Source organism: Xenopus tropicalis, chromosome 1 (genome assembly GCF_000004195.4).
Source record: "Xenopus tropicalis strain Nigerian chromosome 1, UCB_Xtro_10.0, whole genome shotgun sequence".
Classification (NCBI taxonomy): Eukaryota; Metazoa; Chordata; class Amphibia; order Anura; family Pipidae; genus Xenopus; species Xenopus tropicalis.
The window spans coordinates 144,036,320-144,054,554 of NC_030677.2; the positions used below are offsets into that span (position 1 = coordinate 144,036,320).

The following is an 18,235-nucleotide window of genomic DNA, read 5'->3' on the forward strand; positions in this document are numbered from 1 at the left end:
TCCCACATATATTTGTATGGGGAAAATATGCTGGTAAATTCTCAAAGCATTTATAGTAGTAGCATTTTAGCACATTTACAATTGTGTTGTTTTTAGGTAAATATTAAGAGGGACAGTGGTGTAAATACGGGAAGCAGATCACAGGAGCGGCCCTAGTCTGCCCCCCCCCCCCCCCCATAAGCTGCTCTCATACCTAAAAGCGAGCTGGCAGCATATGGGGGATGCTGTTGCTGTGAGTGCCCCTTTAAATATTCTTTCATTGGGGGGGGGTTCTGTATATTCCTATAGAGGAAAGCAGACCCTGTGGCCTGGCCTGCCACCCCTGACAACTGTGGGCTCTGCTTCCTCTAGTGACATTTCTGCTTAGCAACCAAGGAGCATACCCTACTTTGTTAATTTGACATAAAAAAACACACACACAGTTGAGTTTTAAACAACCTTTATCATGCTTTGACATTCTTCATTTGCACAAGTGTGACCTTTCCTTGTCCATAGGGCTAACTGCTTCTGTTCTCAGTCTGGAAACTTTGAAACTGAGAACATCATGAATGCCCTGCGAGACGAATCAGATCAGCGCAGCTTGGAAGATGCCATTCTACATTTATAGCGTAAAAATGTTGTGAATTAATTTGCTGTTTGAAAGACTATGACTCATAAGGGTAAATTGTTCTGTATGTGTCTGATTTTATACTAGAGCAACCTTTGACAGAAATCAAATAAAGGAGCAACTATGACCAAATGCAGGAAGCAGCTATAATGGTCAAAAGTCGTCCATTAAACTTGTTTAACAACATCTACAGGAAAAGAGATTGGGCAGCACTTTCCAAGGTAACAGCCATTGCCAGTAGTTATCTTTTCAGGAGGATCTAAAAAATAAAGTTTGGGAATACCTAGCAGACTTATACATGGTGGAAGGTAGACTTTCCAGTAGTGCTCACATATTGGGCTGGGAAACAACTAATGGGCAGGTTTGCCGAGAGAGGGAATATAGCAACCAATGACAGTGTGCAGAAAGTACCCTGAGACTTTAATGGCATATATGCAATAAGAATTCTAATCATTGCAGTCCTTTCAACAAAAAGCGGCACTTTTAATTTGGAATGTATTAGATTAGGGCTATGATTTAAGGGTGTTTTAATTACTTTGGGTCAAACTAGGACATGCAGTAAGAGTGGGTGCAGAGATACTCGGGGTCCTACCTACTGATGTCACTGAGAAGGAATTCATTGTGAGTAGTTGGTGTTTTGAACCACAGTACGCAGCAATAAAAACACCCTGCAGCCCATAGCCCTTAAGGTAATGCACTTGCCATGGGATATCCGTTTCAGTGCTCCAATTTTGGATTTTGATTCTGAATTAACCCCCTGCCTGTAGGATTGCTAATGTGTTTGAAAGATGTGGGGCCTAATCTGTGGTAATGTAGCAAAGTGCCCTCCCTTTCTGATTGCCATAGTGCTGCTACAAGTCTTCCTTTTTGTCCCCTGATGCCCTTGCAGGTGCCATCTTGAACTCAGCAGGAACTAGAGCATCAGGGCTGCTTTTCCTATAAAACCCCAGGTCTTTCAGCAGCTGTATAATTTCACTTCTCTTCATGTCACGGAGTGGGATTCGCTAGAATGACAGAACATGCAAAATCATTTCTTTCACTTGGAACATGCCTCCAAGCAAGCTTCTATCAAACAGGGATAATGGTTTTCTGCTACTTCTGCTAAAAACCTGAAGATTATCTGTTAGTGATAAACTCATTTTTATAGTATGGTGAGACATTAAATCTCAGAGTTTATTTTACTTATATATAAATATATCCATCTCACCATGCTATTAAAAATAAATAATTATCTATCACTAACTGCTAAGCACATTGTCGGAAACCCACTTTATTAAAGAAAATGAGATGATTTCTATATGTAAAAGCAACCAGCACCCCTGAGGGGGACATCCTAAGTCACACGCTACATAACAATTACCTGCTCTAAAATAGAAAACATAACCTTGGAAACTATGTGCCTGAAATATCCACGTGCCAGAGAATCTCTCCCCAGTATATAATGTTACTAATAAGCCTGTCAGAGATCCTGAATAAGGAGTTGCCTTAGTGGGGCAGGACCTGGGCCAGGATAGTGATCCAGAGAAATGAAATAAGAATTGAACATTAATAACCTGTTATTCATGTATCGGTAGTGTTGAAAATATCTAAATTGTTTACATAGAATATAGTGAATAGGAATATAAACGCATAACGCAATAAATGTGGCAGGTGACTTTTTTTTTTTTTTCTTTTAATGGATTAGAAATTAGAGTTTTAACCTCCTGTCCAGAGTGCAACTGTCTGAAAAAGTTGGTCGTTGATATGATTTAACTTAATGCCATGGGTTCAGGGCATACACACCTGGACCACTTACACTAGCCAGTGAGTTTCTTCCAACTTTATCTCCTAGAGCAGTGTTCAACTTCTGTGGTACTGAGGGATGCAATTTGTCTGGCCTATGTTGTGGGGGGGGCGATAATGGAAGCCATTTTTGACTATGCCCACACCCATATTATCACAAGAGCTTTTAAAACCATACCCATATTAATGGTGAAAGCACACCAAAAAATGAAATCATTATACTCACTGCCGGGATATCACCCTTCCCTCATAAGTTATATTAAGCCACACTCTTAAATACATATGGCTCCTCCCCCTGTGTATCGCACAGCAGCCCCCAGCACATACACACTTTAAGGACCCCCTACCAACTATTTCCAAAAGATAAACTCCTAGAACAAACCCCCACACACAGGTAGTATAGGGCAGGCTAAGTATGATCAGGGGCGATTCTGGACATATCGCCGCCTGAGGCGGCTCCTGGATGCCGCCCCCCCCAGCTCCGCAGGGCTTACCTTCTGAGCGCAGGAGCGGGTCCAGGGGCGGTGAGATCGCTAGTGCAGAGAGTGCAATTGCCACTATTTGGAAATTTGGCTCTTAAAGTTACCAGGAGCGGCTTTTTGCCGCCCCTGGTAACTGGGGCGCTTCTGAGTATGATACATACAGGCAGCATAGGGTAGGAAATGTATAGCAGACGCAGGCAGAGTATGGTGCACAGGCAACTTAGGGAAGGTAGAGTGTGGCACACACAGGCAACTTAGGGAAGGCAGAGTATGGCAGACACAGGCAACTTAGGGAAGGCAGAGTATGGCACACGCGGGCAACTTAGGGAAGGCAGAGTATGGCACACATGGGCAACTTAGGGTAGACACTTAGCAATTATCTGAATAGTTACTTATTGCACTGGTGCAAATCTACCCACTGTTAGAAAAAAGTTCTACCGAGACTCCTTCACTGAAAATCTGAAAATCAAACCCTGGGAGGCCACTTAAAAAGCAAAGTGTCATATTGCCTGGAGCTGATCCATAGCTGGAAGAAGCTATCCTGGGGCACAGCCTGACATCACACACCTGAACACACACGCATGCATTATGTTGTTTGTGACAGTAATTTAGTAATTATATTTTCTCAGGAGACGGAGAAAGCAAATGGGGTTTACTTAAACTGGCTTTGAAATTTGTTTACCATCATCCTATGGTTGGTGCTTCTAGTAGCTGTGCAGTCTTAACCCTTTGTATTAGAACAGACAAGATGAAACCTTAGAAGGAGGCTTAAGGTGGCCATACACGCACCGATATTATCGTACGAAACCTCGTTTCGTACGATAATCGGTGCGTGTATGGCATGTCAGCGAGCCGACCGATATCGCAGGAAGCTGCTGATATCGGTCGACTCGCCGATCGGCCAGGTTAGAAAATTTTGATCGGGCGCCATAGAAGGCGCCTGACCAAAATTCTCCCTTCAGAGCTGAATCGGCAGAAGGAGGTAGAAATCCTATTGTTTCTACCTCCTTACCTGCCAATTCAGCCCTGAATGGTGTGTGGCGGATCTGACGATGTTTCGTGCGACCGACGGTCGTACGAAACATCGTGAGATCGCCACGTGTATGGCCAGCTTTAAATGAAAATGCCCTGAAACACTTAGGGCTCTGGCACACAGGGAGATTAGTCACCCGCGACAAATCTCCCTTGTCACGGGCGACTAATCTCCCCGAACTGCCATCCCACCGGCAAAAATGTAAGTCGCCGGTGGGATGGCACACGCTGCGCAGGCGATTTCGGCAAATCGCCGAAGTTGCCTCACGAGGCATTTGGTAATCGCAATCTATGTATGATGTGCTGCACTGGATATCTCAGTCTCTGGCACAGATATGTTTCCTTACTGGGAGATAATTGCATTTAAGCTTTATAGCACACAAACGCTTCTCAATGATAATCTCTCATTCCTGGTAAATCAGGCCACCCTCTATAGGAATTCTCATGCACTTGCAGCATTTAATGTGTCAAAACACCAACATAAACAGATGAAGATATGAATGAACAATTCTATATTGCAGGAATAGTGCAAATGTGCACCTCAGCAGTAACCCATGGCAATCAAATATGTGATTTTATTATTCAACCTGGAGCTGGCTGAAAAATAGCAATCACTGATTGGTTGCTATGGTCCAAATGCAAATTGGTAATACTCACCTGTAACAACCACTTGTAGCGTTGGGTGCTGTCAGCTGAGCCCACTGCCAAGGACCAAATGGAACTTTGTAATACAACACACTGTAGCACTCCGAATCAAGTGAAAAAGATGTTTTTATTATGCCAACAGAACAGGCAACATTTCGGGTTCCAGCCCTTTCTCAAGCCTCTTGGTTGCTATGGGTTACTGAGCATGGGCAATTTTGCCCAGTGTTTATAAATGACCCTGACTGAGAGTTAAAGCATTTTCTATTCCGATCCTCTTACCTCAAGTTCTTCATATTTGGATGTAATCAGTACAAGTTCAGGGTCCGCACCAGGAATGTGTTTCATCTCAAGGTTATGACTGCCATGGGTCAAGGACTAAACAACATATCAAATCTGCTCCTTAGTATGTGTTTCATAAATGGAATTAAATTATGTTACCTCATAGGGTAAATATGTGCTATAAGTGGTAAAAATACACCATAAATGCTGGCAAAGTAGCTCTGCAACAGCCTGAGTGCCAAAGGTTACTGCTCACTGCTTATGAGGGACAGCAGTGCATGTTCTGCTGGCCCTTTCAGCATCTTTAGTGTTAAGAAGCATATTTCCTGATACAATACAATGGAATTAGACAACCTGGTTGGGCAGCGTCACACAGGTAGATAAGTTGCCCGTGATAAATCTTTGCTATTGCGGGTGACTAATCTCCCTGAAATGCCATCCCACCGGCAAGAATGTAAATCACCAGTGGGATGGCATACGCATTGCTTTGGTTTTCCGAAGTCGTCCGAAGTTTCATTAAGAGGCAACTTTGGGTGACTTGGGCAAACCGAAGCAACGCGTATGCCATCCAACCTGCGTTTTACACACACGTAGAGACAATTATCAGTAAATGATCAGTAGTACTAGTAGCTCTGTGTGTCTTCACCCTAAAATATTGTTAGATCCTTAGTTTGGGGTGTCAATAACCACTGTAACCAAATGTTATAAAAGGATACTAAAGAGGGAGGTCATCTGTGACAAAGGCCTTCACCTGGAATAGACAACAGGTTGATAAGAAAAGTACATCCGTGACTAAACAGCATTGTTATAACTGTTCTTTTTGAGCAATAGCATAAGATAGAAGCTTAATGGATGGGGTTACCATGCTTGTAAGCAATTGCTCCCTAGAGTCTCACTGTAATGCAACCCCACCCTTATATTGTTGCATTGTGAAGTGATGGATTCTGGGACTTGGAAGTCCCTCTGCTTTCTGAAGAATCTGTGTTTCCAGCTTTTCATTGAAAAAAAATCTTGGGATACAGCTTATTAGAATTATAACGGCATCCTTCAATCTGTGGAATCAACTTGTTTGTGTAAAACAAAACACATTTATATTTATATCTGGAAGCTTAGATCGTGTTTATGTACATTTTCTGCATAACCCCAACTAAATGAGCTCATGTCTAAAAGGGGGTATATTTTCCCTTTAACTTTATTTACGCAGGGAGTGATTCTGAGAACCCATGATGGATATAATAAGTTATCTCAAAGGTAGTGATTAGAGAGCTGTTCATAGCCTGCCTGTTTGTCACAGCAGCAGCCATTGGCTGAGTCACTCTCTGGGGGGAATTAATAAAACAGGTGCAGTTTTATTCTGGAATAAAAACCAATGGCAACCAAGTAGTTTGATGTAACTGTTAGGTTGCTATGGGTTACCACTGCTCTGTAAGTCTGCACTTCTGTTGTGAATTCTCTAATTGCAAAGTCAAATTTAAGTTTGCATTCTGTCACTGAGGTAATACAAGACCTGATAACCTGGGCACTGTAGTAATAATGCATTTAGCAGGGACTGTCTGTGCCAACCTGTTTCCTGCATATATGAATTAACTCTGGCTATAGTTCTATAGAGATTGTATATTAACTGATGTACGTTTTTACTGTTACTATATGTTTAGCAAAGTGATGGGCCCTCCTAAGCAACTCACTTGGGACCATCAGGATACTGGACTGTAAGTGCAACAGCATCTGCAGCACCATATTTAGAGATCTGGGGGGTCTAAACAGACAGTTTGACGAATTTTACCTTTCATTGAAAAGACTGACGGCAGCACTGGCCAAACCTGTCCCGCTACATGGTTTTGTGCCCACAGCTTTCCCTGCCTCACGTATTTCTTTTCTTTCTGTTTCCCTACTTAAAACATACCCAGATCACACAATTTAGAAGATATTTGTAGCTTTCTAATTGTGCCAAAACTCAGAAGCAGAACCCCCTCCCCTATAAAGAGTTATAAAGAGTTATCCCTATTGAATTTGGAAAAGGTACTTACCTCTTTCAGCCTGTTCAGCTGTCATCCCCCACAGGACTGTGAAGAGAAACAGGAATATCAGTTAGGCAGATATGATAGGCACAATGGCTGGCAATACACTAACAGCTGTTAATAAGTGCCTCAAGTCTATCAATAAGTCCTTTTGTTAATTACCAGTAATATTTTTGTATGGCAGAAATATTTGTATTATGTATAAACTATCAATTATAATTAGCAATGCAGTGTGTTTTTGAAAACCAGAACGTGTATATATATATATATATATATACTGTACATTCCGTCTGCTTCATGGCCCCTGTGCAGTTGACTAAGGGCCCTCCTTACCTCAACTTTACCCCTGGCGATCCTGTCCAACTTGTTCCAGTCGATCTGATAGCCCAGGATGGGCTGGAGGAGGCCCAGCAGCAGCAGCGGTCGCCACATGAGGGTGCCAGCTGTGTATGAGGAGCCCGGGCTGCCAGCTGGAATATGAAGGCGCCTCTCTGGGCAAGTGTGTGTGCGCCACGTCAGTGAGGAGGGAGCATCGGGGGGAGGGATCAGCTCATCTCTCTGGGACCGGATGGATTCCCAAAGAAAAACTAGAAAGAATAGATATTGTGTTACTCAAGTATAGGGCTCTGTCTCCCACGGTGAATTGCATTCACCTCATACCGCGCCCCTCCTCCTCCCCCATCAGACACATATGGGTACCCTACGGTATGGGCCAGTGCGGCTTGGTAACCATCAGGGCACAGTGGACGGTGTTCTTTTTCCCGTGATTTATATATGCCTTCGGCTTCAGAATAAGATGCTGCAGTAAAGCACACTGCGATATTATTATTATTAGCATTTCTTTAAAACATATTCCGCAGCGCTGTACAATAAGTGGGTTACATACATTGGGCATACAGAGTAACATATAAAGCAACAAATAACCGATACACGAGGTGAAGAGAGAGAGAGCACGTTATGAGAATAACTCCAGTACAGCACATGGCTCAGTATATAGCCACAAGATGAAACTAAGGAAGCAGCTGAACCTGCAGTGTGCTTAATGGCCACCATGAAATAAATGTAGCACATAATAACATAAGGTAATTATCATATCATACCATGCCATATGCTATATTCCAAAACCTGCAAACCCATCTGCCCTGGCTCTGCTGTTTACATCCTTCAAATAACTACAGCCCTGTGGTGTTGCAAAGCTCAGGAAAAATGTTACTTTGTTTGAAAAATTTGTATTGGCAAAGTGGTACAAAAAAGACAGCCGTGCTAAACATATGTTTCTTGCACTGGGTCCTGCAGCAAATAGCAATATATCAAATAAATTGATAAGGAGAAAAGGCACAGGCACTTAGCAGATAACAGATAAAACACTATTGTATTCTACAGAGCTTATCTGTTATCTGCTATGTAACCTGTGCCTTTTCTCCTTTTTTCCAGCTTGAATGGCTGCCCCCGGGGCTACACAGCAGCTTATTATATAAACTATAGTAGAGTTACTGTAGCAAAAACACAACTTTTACCAGTGCAGGGCAACAGTACATTATATTTAATTTACTCTTTCATTTTTTGGTGTTATTGTTCCTTTAAAGTGTAAGTTAGTGCACAACTTCACAGCAAATCATATAAAAACAACTTATAAACCCTTCAGATTTAACATACCACAAGGCAGTGACTTCCCCCCTCACAGTAGCCACTTCCCCCTGACACGTTTTGCACCACTGGGTGCATCATCAAAGGAGGTGGTACTGAGTGGCCCTAACACATGATTGTATCATACAGCCAAGCAAATGTTTTCTGAACAAACCCTTTCTATGCCACCTAGCATAGAATCTACAGTGCCAGCATGAAAGTTTCATTGTAGTGGTGCCATGGAGTATACATTTCTGCTTCAAGTCCCAAAGACCCTGAAATGGAACAGGTCAAATGAGTGCTAGCATCTCAAATTTCCATTTTTTACATTATTTTTTATGTATTGGAAATTGTTTATTAATACATTTTAAAGTTGCCATGCCACAAAGAACAGAAAATACATAAGGCAAATGTGTTATTAACAACCTGTGCTAAGTGGTAAGTGCTTGTCATTCAGCTGATGTACCTCTTATAACGCTAGGTCTTGCTTAATATTCTCCTGTGAGCAATTATACTTTCCTTTGGCAGTGCAGACACAATTTCATTTGGCTGAACCAGTTAGGTAGTAGCTACTCAAGCCACCTTGCTTAAATTACTTAGCAGTGCCCAGGGCACTCAGGAAAAATCCATTGTTAATGGGTTACTGTTTAAATACATGAAGAGCCTAATTTACCATCAGCCTTATTCTTTTCTGCAAGCAGTACCGATGCATGTAAAATAATACCAATCCTTTTCAATGTAACAGTTTATTATTTTCTGCACTGGATCAGTTTGTTCTAGTATGGCGTTATTAATCTGCACATGCAATTTGTACAGGAGATTTATTATTTTAATGGGTATTAGTGCTCGTGCCTGCTGCTGCTGACCTGCTCATGCTTGAGCACTAATACCCCATATAAAATGAACATGTTGAACTGCTAAAAGCAGTCAAGCACATTTGGATACTCTATCAGCTTTGACAAACAAGAATGTTTTGATAAATGGAAACGGGCCCCTCAGTGTTGTCAATGTACCCTGGACATTTAAAGTGTTGCTATATAAAAACATCTATAAAGCTTTTGAAAGATAGGCCAACAGATTTATTGCACAACCACATTCAGATCCCAGTATCTGGGATAGCCATGCCTGAACAAATTTACTGATAATACACCAAAATACATGCTTGAAACTGTGTCCATTGTTTCCTGCACATATGCTTGCATTTGCACCTCTGGTGGTTGAAGCAATTTTAGCGTGTTAGGTGCCCTTTAAGGCTAAAAAGGATGTTACAATCCAGAAATGATAAAAAGGCTGCTTGAACTGTGAGCAGTGTGTCCCCAAGGGGGGTAATCTTCTAAGCAGTGATAAGATGGATAACCTGTTATTCAGGCCATCCATCTTATCTCCAAGCTCAGGTTAGCAAACTAATCAATTAAAAAGAGCTCAACATTTTAACAAAATCCTCAGAGAATATTTTAGACAAACTTGTATTAGCAGTACCATACTGCTAGTATAAGGTTGTCTATGAAATCCTCTGAGGATTATGTTACTGCTATAATTGTAACCATTACAACTATAGCAGTAAGAGATGGCAGTGATGGTTTTTGGTGCTTCACATCAACCTTATTTCAAATGGTTTATTTTAAGGTACCAATATGGTTTAATAACATCCAGCCAAATGATCTAAAACCATGCTCCCCCCAACAGTAGCCCATTGCCTTAAGCCCTTTTGGTTTTTACATGTGGAAGCTGGCTAAAGGGGGTTAGAGGAGATGAGGAATATGAACTATTGCACAGCCAAGGCTAGGACGCACCTTTAGAAGAGTTAGAAAGGAGAGGAATATAAATATGTATGTTAATATTTGCATAAGGCAAATAAGAATGGAAAAAGCTTTTGAAAGACTCTTGATGGTAGGGCCTGGTATGCTTTAAAGCAGTGATCCCCAACCAGTTACTCGTGAGCAACATAATGCTCACCGACCCCTTGGATGTTGCTCCCAGTGCCCCCAAACCAGGTAATTATTTTTGAATTCCAGACTTGGTGGCAAGATTAGGTTGAACTAGAAAGGGAAGTTTGAGAACAAACTTCATGCTGGGTTGAAATCTGATCTGAAAACACTTTTTCTAACCTTGGACCACAGTTATATAGTAAAAACCACTGTGCAAATTTTGGGGACCCTGTTTTTAATAGTGTCTGAATGGCAGCAATTTAAATTTCCCCACTGAAAGTCAACAAGTGACATCTGATTGGCGGTGGCAAAGTTTAGGGACCCTAGGATTAATAGTTAAAGAACGGCAGCAGTTTAAATTTAAACCAATAAAAGTCAATAGGTAAATTGTGATTGGTGGTTGGTGGTTCCGCCCCCTTTTTCTAACCTTGAGTCAAGTCACCCAGTGACAAACAGTGGACACCCTGGCATAAATAGTGTGAGAATGACAGCATTTTAAATTTAAACCAATAAAATTCAAAGAATGAAATCTGATTGGCTGTTAGTGGCCCAACCCACTTTTTCTATTTTTGAACTGCAGTCCCCCAGTGACCAGCTTTTCAAAAAACACTTTGCATAAAAATTGTGGGACTGACAGCATTTTACACTTAAAATAGGTGAAATGTGATTGGCTGTAGGTGGCTCCACCCACTTTTTTCTAACTTTGAATGGCAAATACCCAGTGACTAACTTTGGAAAGTTTAACAACCCTGGAATTAATACTTAAATAATGGCATCAGTTTAAATATAAACCAATGAAATTTAATGGGTGGAAATGGATTTGCTCCGCCCAGTTGTTCTAACCCTGAATTTGTAGTCAGCCAGTGACTGGTTGTGTAACGTTTGGGAACCCTGACATAACTAGTGTGAGAAAGGCAGAATTTTAAATTTAAACAAAAAAAAAAAATCAATAGGTCAAGTCTGATTGGCTGTTGGTGGCTCCACCCACTTTTTAAAACCTAAAAATGCAGTCCCCTAGGACCCTGGTGCTAATACTGTAAGAATGGCAGCAGGTTGAATTTCCCCATTGAAAATCAATATTTAAAATCTGATTGGCTGTTGGTGGCTCCACCCACTTCTAACTCCGAACCGCAGTTACCTGGTGACTAGCTCTGCAAAGTTTGGGGACCTTAGTATTAATATTTAATGAATGGCAGCAGTTTAAATTTAAACATATGAAGTCTATAGGTGAAATCTGGTTGTTGTTGGCCCCACCCACTTTTTTAAACTTGTAACTTAGTCACCCAGTGACTGACTGTGCAAAGTTTGTGAACCCTGGCATCAAAATAAATAAAATTCAATAGGTGAAATCTGATTGGCTGTTGGTGACTCCGTCCACTTTTTCAAAACTAAAACTGCAGTCCCCTAGTGACCAACTGTGAAAAGTTTGGGGACCCTGGGGTTGAAACTGTGAGAATAGCAGCAGGTTGAATTTCCCCATTGAAAGTCAATAGGTAAAATTTGATTGGCTGTTGGTAGCTCCGCCCACTTTTTCTAACCTTGAACCGCAGTTACCTGGTGCCTAACTCTGCAAAGTTTGGGGACCCTGGTGTTGTTACTGTGAGAATGGCAATAGATAAAACCTGATTGGCTGTTCACAGCTCCGCCCACTTTTGGGCATCCAACAAGCATCATATTTTCATTCAGACTGACCCCATGACTATGTGATTCAAGTTTGGGGAGTGTAGCCTCAAAGCAGTTTCAATTTCCCCATTAAAGTCAATGGATAAAATTTTATTGGCTGTTGTTGGCCCCTCCCACTTTGGGGTCATCCAACAAAGTCGCTGTTTCATTCGGGGTGACCCCATGATTATGTTATTCAGGTTTGTTGAGTGTAGCTTCAAAGCTGTAAGCGTGGCAGCAGTTTGAAAATCTTCCCTGTCAAAGTCAATGGGAAAATTGGGGGGTTCGGAGCGGCGCCACAAAAAGACGGGGGGCGGGATCGCTTAGAAAAGCACAAGCAACCTGCTCCACTATAGGGCGAAGAAGTGTGTAGAGTTTGGGTGTTGTTCCCCTAAAACTGTAGGAGGAGTAGCGTTTAGAAAATGGGGGGCGCTAAAAAGAAGAAGAAGCAGAAGAATAAGCCAAAGTCGAAGGACAGTATGTTGGGGTTTTCAACCCAACACAATAAAACAAGATTTACTACCAAATAAAGCCTCCTGTAAGCTGATAGTGTGCATAGAGGCTGCCTAATAGCCAATCTTAGCCCTTATTTGGCATCTCCATTAACATTTATGATCAGGGCCGCTACTGGCCAAATGGGTGCCCTAAGCAGAAATTTACTTTTGTGCCCCCTCCCCCAAATATTACGGAAGTAAAAATAAAATACTAAAAAAAAACACCTACTATAGGGGCCCCACAGACAGTGCCCCCAATAGCCCCCATAGATTGATTTAACTATCCGGGACAGCGGGATGCACTATAAAAACCGGCAGGACAGTGTTGGGGGGTATGTTATAATATATAAAAATGTTTTTTTTTGGAGCAGCTGGGATGGTGCCCCCCTGGGAGTTGGTGCCCTATGCAGACTGAGTACTCTGCTTATAGGGAGCGGCGGCCCTGTTTATGATGCTATTGTTGTTTTTTTTACATTTGACTGTGGCTCAAAAGTAAGAAAGGTTGGGGACCTCTGCTTTAAAAGGACAGTATACATTCAAAACACATTTGCTAAAAAATGAACACAACAAATAGGACTTGTTTTAAAATTACACTCTGCCTACTGTTTTCATTTAAAAAAAAAATCAGTATTTTCCTATTTTTTTGCCATTATTAAGCACTTTGAAATTTGGAATATTTATTTTCATATTTTTATTAATTGATGTTTTATTAATTGCATTTTAAATATTAAGAATGTATAAAAATCTAAATGATTTTCTTTCATTTCTGCGATTGGAAACAAACAACGGTAAGAAACGGTAACACCAAAACAAATAAATTAATACATTTATTTATTAATTTAAAAAAATATAGTATTAATAGTGTTATGTTAGTGTTATTAATAGTGTTAATACTTTATATTCTCATAGAAAAGGACATTTGTTGCCAAGAAATTGTTTATGTGTAGATGCTGGATAAACAGATAAAGACTTTAAATGTAAAAAAGAAAACTTTTTTTTAAATGTTACTGTTCCTTTAATAGTAGCAAAAATTTCACTGTGTACAATTTACTTTTGTTTCTCTTTGAAGTTGGAATTTGTGGGAATTTCGTTGTCTCTCTGTTTAATTGAAGTTGTGCATCTAGCAGCTGCCAGAAAGTAATTGGAGACATTTTAAATTAGAGATCTCTCAGGAATAGTTAAGATCTAAATTGAGCAATCTATGGGGACTGATATTTCTCTTTGCTCTTTTCTGAAAGTAATTACCCCACTCTAGCATAAGATATGGGAGAGATAGGGAAGGGACAACTGATGTAATTTTGCAGCAAGAGAAGATTTTGTTTCTCACAGATGAGGAACAGCTCATCTAAACAGGAAGAGCAATGGACATTTTGGCCCCATAGGCTACACATTATTTAGAGCCTGTATGTTCTGCAGACAGACTGCAATTACACATGTATTAGACATCTTAGCAGACTAGGGAAATTCTATAAATCAGTAAAGTCTAGGAAATAAATGTACTGCCTTATGGTGAATATTAGTCCAAAAATGAAGCACCATTGCTTGTATCCAGTGTTTTTCTAATGACTGCTCATTTTGTATAACCTCATTGCAGCTCTCAGTTGGCAGGAAACAGAACAATCCCAATCTGGCACCATCGCAGAATAATGAGTAAGTATTATGTGCAAACAATGTAAAGAGATGGAAATGCTGGGCCCTGTTTTCTATGGGAAATAAAACATGCCCATATTTGTATTCATGGCCTTACCATATGTTCCTAGGGCTGGATTCACAAAATGGTTAGACACATACATGATTTCTTTATCTCCATTAAATAGAAAAGCAAATGGACATGAATTTCTTGTGTGGGGCAAAGCCCAGGATTAAATAAAAGCTGAAACGCTGATTTATTCCTAGAATTTCCTAGTAACACTCACTATTAAGAAACCTATTGCAACTGACAAAAGTGCAATGCCAGAAGTGACAATATGGTTGCTACTCTGCTGCCCAGATGCATAACTACAGTATAAGTTACTGGTTCCCCAAGGAAATTTGCCCCAATCCTTAGGGAAAATTAGGTTTAAAGCATATACAAAAATGTAAAATTATTGAATATGGCAAATATGCAGGTTTAACAATTAATAAGGATAACTCAGCAATTTACCACTAGACCCTTGGCCACTACTTTGTGGACACATTTACTCTCTATGTTTAGGTAAACATAATAAACATGATTTATCTACAAAAGTTTTTTTCTATCTATCCATCTAAACTTGCCAATGTATATTGGCCCCAAGATTTTTAAAGAATTAATAGCATTATCAGACCCGTTATCTGTTCTTAAAATGCAATGATCTAAAGGTCCCTTGGACCGATTCGGCAGCTAATCGGCCCGTGTATGGGGAGAGCAGATCGGCCTGGCCGACCGATATCTGGCCTGAAATTGGCCAGATCTCGATCGGCCAGGTTAGAAAATCTGGTCGGATCGGGGACCGCATCGGCTCGTTGATGCGGTCCCCGATCCGACTGCCCCATTGCCGCCCACATAATCCGATCGTCTGGCCCCAGGGCCAAACGATCGGATTATTATTTTTTTTACCTAAATGGTCCCCGATATCGCCCACCCGTAGGTGGGGATATCGGGGGAAGATCCGCTCGCTTGGCGACATCGCCAAGCGAGCGGATCTGCTCGTGTATGGCCACCTTAAAACTAACATTCAGATTGAAATTGTAGGATAAAGTCAAAATGGAGGATGTTCTGAATATAAAATAATTGGCAGACGAAAATCGTACAAAAGTGAGGTCCCAGAAATGCATTGAAGGTAAGATAAGAATATCGTCAGATACAAAATACATACACGGATTTTTTTGTTATCCAACCGAAATTTTCTAACCTGTCCAATCGACTAAACAATCAGGATGATAATTTAGAGCCCATACACAGTCCAAAAATTGTGGGAAACTGTGTTTCATTCCGGTCGGCCAGGCCGCTCGGTTCTACCCATACACGGGCCGATTAGCTGCCGAATCGGTCCAAGGGACCGATATCGCCAGCTATAATCGGCCCGTGTATGGGGACCTTAAGAATATGGGTGAACTTGCACTTGCAGCACTATTATCTTAACTCACAGATATCTGCCCCACAGAGGAAAACCCAACTTAAATCCTACAAGCCTTATGTACTGGATCATGGGAGTGTTTACAAAGTAGTATAGGTCAGAAACTACCCTTACTTAACCTGTACACATGGCACGCGCAAGCTGGATTTTTATTAAATAAACAGAAAGAAACACACATGACACTATGATGAAGTGGAGAAAGGCCGCAGCTTTTTATTAAGTATTAAATGCACAGCCACCAGGAACCTAGCCAGCTTGTTCACCTTCACAAGCCGCATAACTTATTGAAATCAATTATAGTGCATAAAATTTCATTTAATAATCACATTCCTTTTGATAACAAAAACCCCACAAATACACAAATACATCTTTTTCTCCACAATATATATATATATATATTTTTTTTTTATATAGGGCGGGCGGGTGAAAGGAACGCCTTGAGCTGTTTCCTATGAAGAAAGGTAAGTAACCTGTTCCCTCTCCCCCTTTTATACCCAGCCTATCACCTAAAAGCCTACAAACTCACACACCTGCAACATTGATTAACTACAGACCCACCCAAATCAGTAACACCTGTGAATCCCCCAAAATTAACCCAATGATTACTAAGGAGAATACTGAATATCCTATATACCAGCTGCTGTTCCATGCACACTTAGGGCCTAATAAGTCCCCAATTGTCACAATAGCTACTCCCAATTAAGAATAAGTAAATCTTAATTTGAAATTAAAATTGCTCAGGGTGCTTTTCTAAGCACTTTTGCAATTTACATTCTTTCAGTTTCAGAGCAGTTTAGGTTTTTATTAACTGCCAATATAATGAATATTGTAACAACAGTGCCACCTGCTGGTTAGTACCTGTAACTATACAAGACAAGTCAAATAGATAACCCTTCAGAAGGAGATGACAAAGGGCATCTGAGGCTTCTGATCTCTTTCTTGAGCAAAATAACAATAATAACACTTCTTTGTTTCCCTTCTAAAGGGACCCTGCTGCAGGGTTTCCTGTGGGCAAACATCCTTTCACAGTGCAATATTTACAAGTTCTCTTACATATTGTTGGTAGTGGTTGCAGGACCTTTTTTTCATGTTTTGGCTTTTTGGTGGTGCTGATAGAGTAGCAGAGCTGCCTAAGGGTGCTTCTTTGCTACTATATACCAACCACTTACTATTGTGTGCTACCAACTTGCCTTTCTGTTCTGGCTCTTTCCAGCCTGAACCCAGATAGCATAATTGATATCTTGTCTATTTGTTCAGTCCCTCTTCTGTGTATTTTCTAGTTTGTCTTGTCTTGCAAACCACCCACTTGCAAAGGTAAATGGTATCCTAGCAACAGGGTTGCCATATTTACTTGACTTTTTAAAACATAGAGCAAAAAGTTAAATAACTATAAATACACAGAAAATAAAAGATAAAGTATTTGAAAACTGTCATATAATATCACCTATTGCATCATACCAAAAGTAGGCTGTTCCTAGGCCAAAAGTTACTTGTCTTGTAGCCTGTTCCTAGGCCAGAGGTTACTTGTCTTATAGCCTGTTCCTAGGCTGGAGGTTATCTGTCTGGTAGCCTGTTCTAGACCAGTGGTTATCTGCCTGTGTAATCTGTTCCTAGGCTAGTGGTTACCTGTCTGTAAATACTATCAGATAAAAATATTTCAGGTAATTTACATAAATTACAATACAAAACATTGCCATTAATAACAAATATTAGGTGGATTTTAAATATTTATGAGAATTGTCATAGATTTATTTGATAAATCTTCATGATGTAGTGAAAGTTAAATTAATTTTAACTTACTGCATTCCACTTTCCTTGAAATTAAATGCAGTGGCTTGTTTACATGATAGTCCGTATATTTCAGGGGTTAGATAACAGTAGGGAGAGTGGAATCCATGACAACCCATGGCCAATTATCGCAGACTCCTGATGGGCAGCCCTAGGGGAAAGTAATGTAAAATGTATTATGCATGTAGTTAAGTAAGTCTTGGATCACAGCCAGGATTACAAACCAATAAATACAGAAATTACCTTGTAGTAGAAAATAGGAATATTATACTTTAAAGTGGTAAGTGGAAACAGGCTCATTACAAGGCTCTGAACAAACAGAGGCCCCTTCTTTCAGCAGATATAAAAACTTGAGCTGTGGGTAATAGTTGCATGATAGCTCTGCAGTGAAAAAATGCAGGGACAATAAAGAAATTGTGCAGATCTTTATATTCAGAAAAAGATATTCAGGAAAGTGGTGCAAGTGTTCAAGGCACTGTATCTTAACACATTTGCCCAGTGCCCCAAACTAAAGGGGAATGCCACCAAAACACAACTTGAGCTTTTTTTGCAAAATAAACATAATTTCTTGAAACTTTGCAATATACATCAATAAAAAGTAAGAAACCTGTTCATGATTTTAATGCAATAATATTATTTGGAACAGTACCTTAGTCTAGCTCCCACCCTTCCCAGCTACAGTCAGGTGATCCCAGTGGAGCCAGTGATGCTTGCATTTGGGGGTTTTAACCTTGAAAGCAGGTAAGTTGCAGGTAAAACTCAGTCACTTTGTTAAATGCATATTGAAACAGTAG

At 40.5% G+C, this 18,235-nt stretch overlaps 1 protein-coding gene across 1 annotated transcript; it reads right to left on the reverse strand.

The window, feature by feature from the left end:
• Positions 1-422: 422 nt before the first annotated feature.
• On the reverse strand, positions 423-7,360 carry selenom (selenoprotein M). The gene is given in 5 exon segments (NM_001171607.2): positions 423-1,611; positions 4,828-4,906; positions 5,544-5,578; positions 6,855-6,890; positions 7,179-7,360. Coding segments are annotated over 5 exon segments (402 nt in total). The 5' UTR covers positions 7,278-7,360; the 3' UTR covers positions 423-1,458.
• Between the last annotated feature and the right edge of the window lie 10,875 nt (positions 7,361-18,235).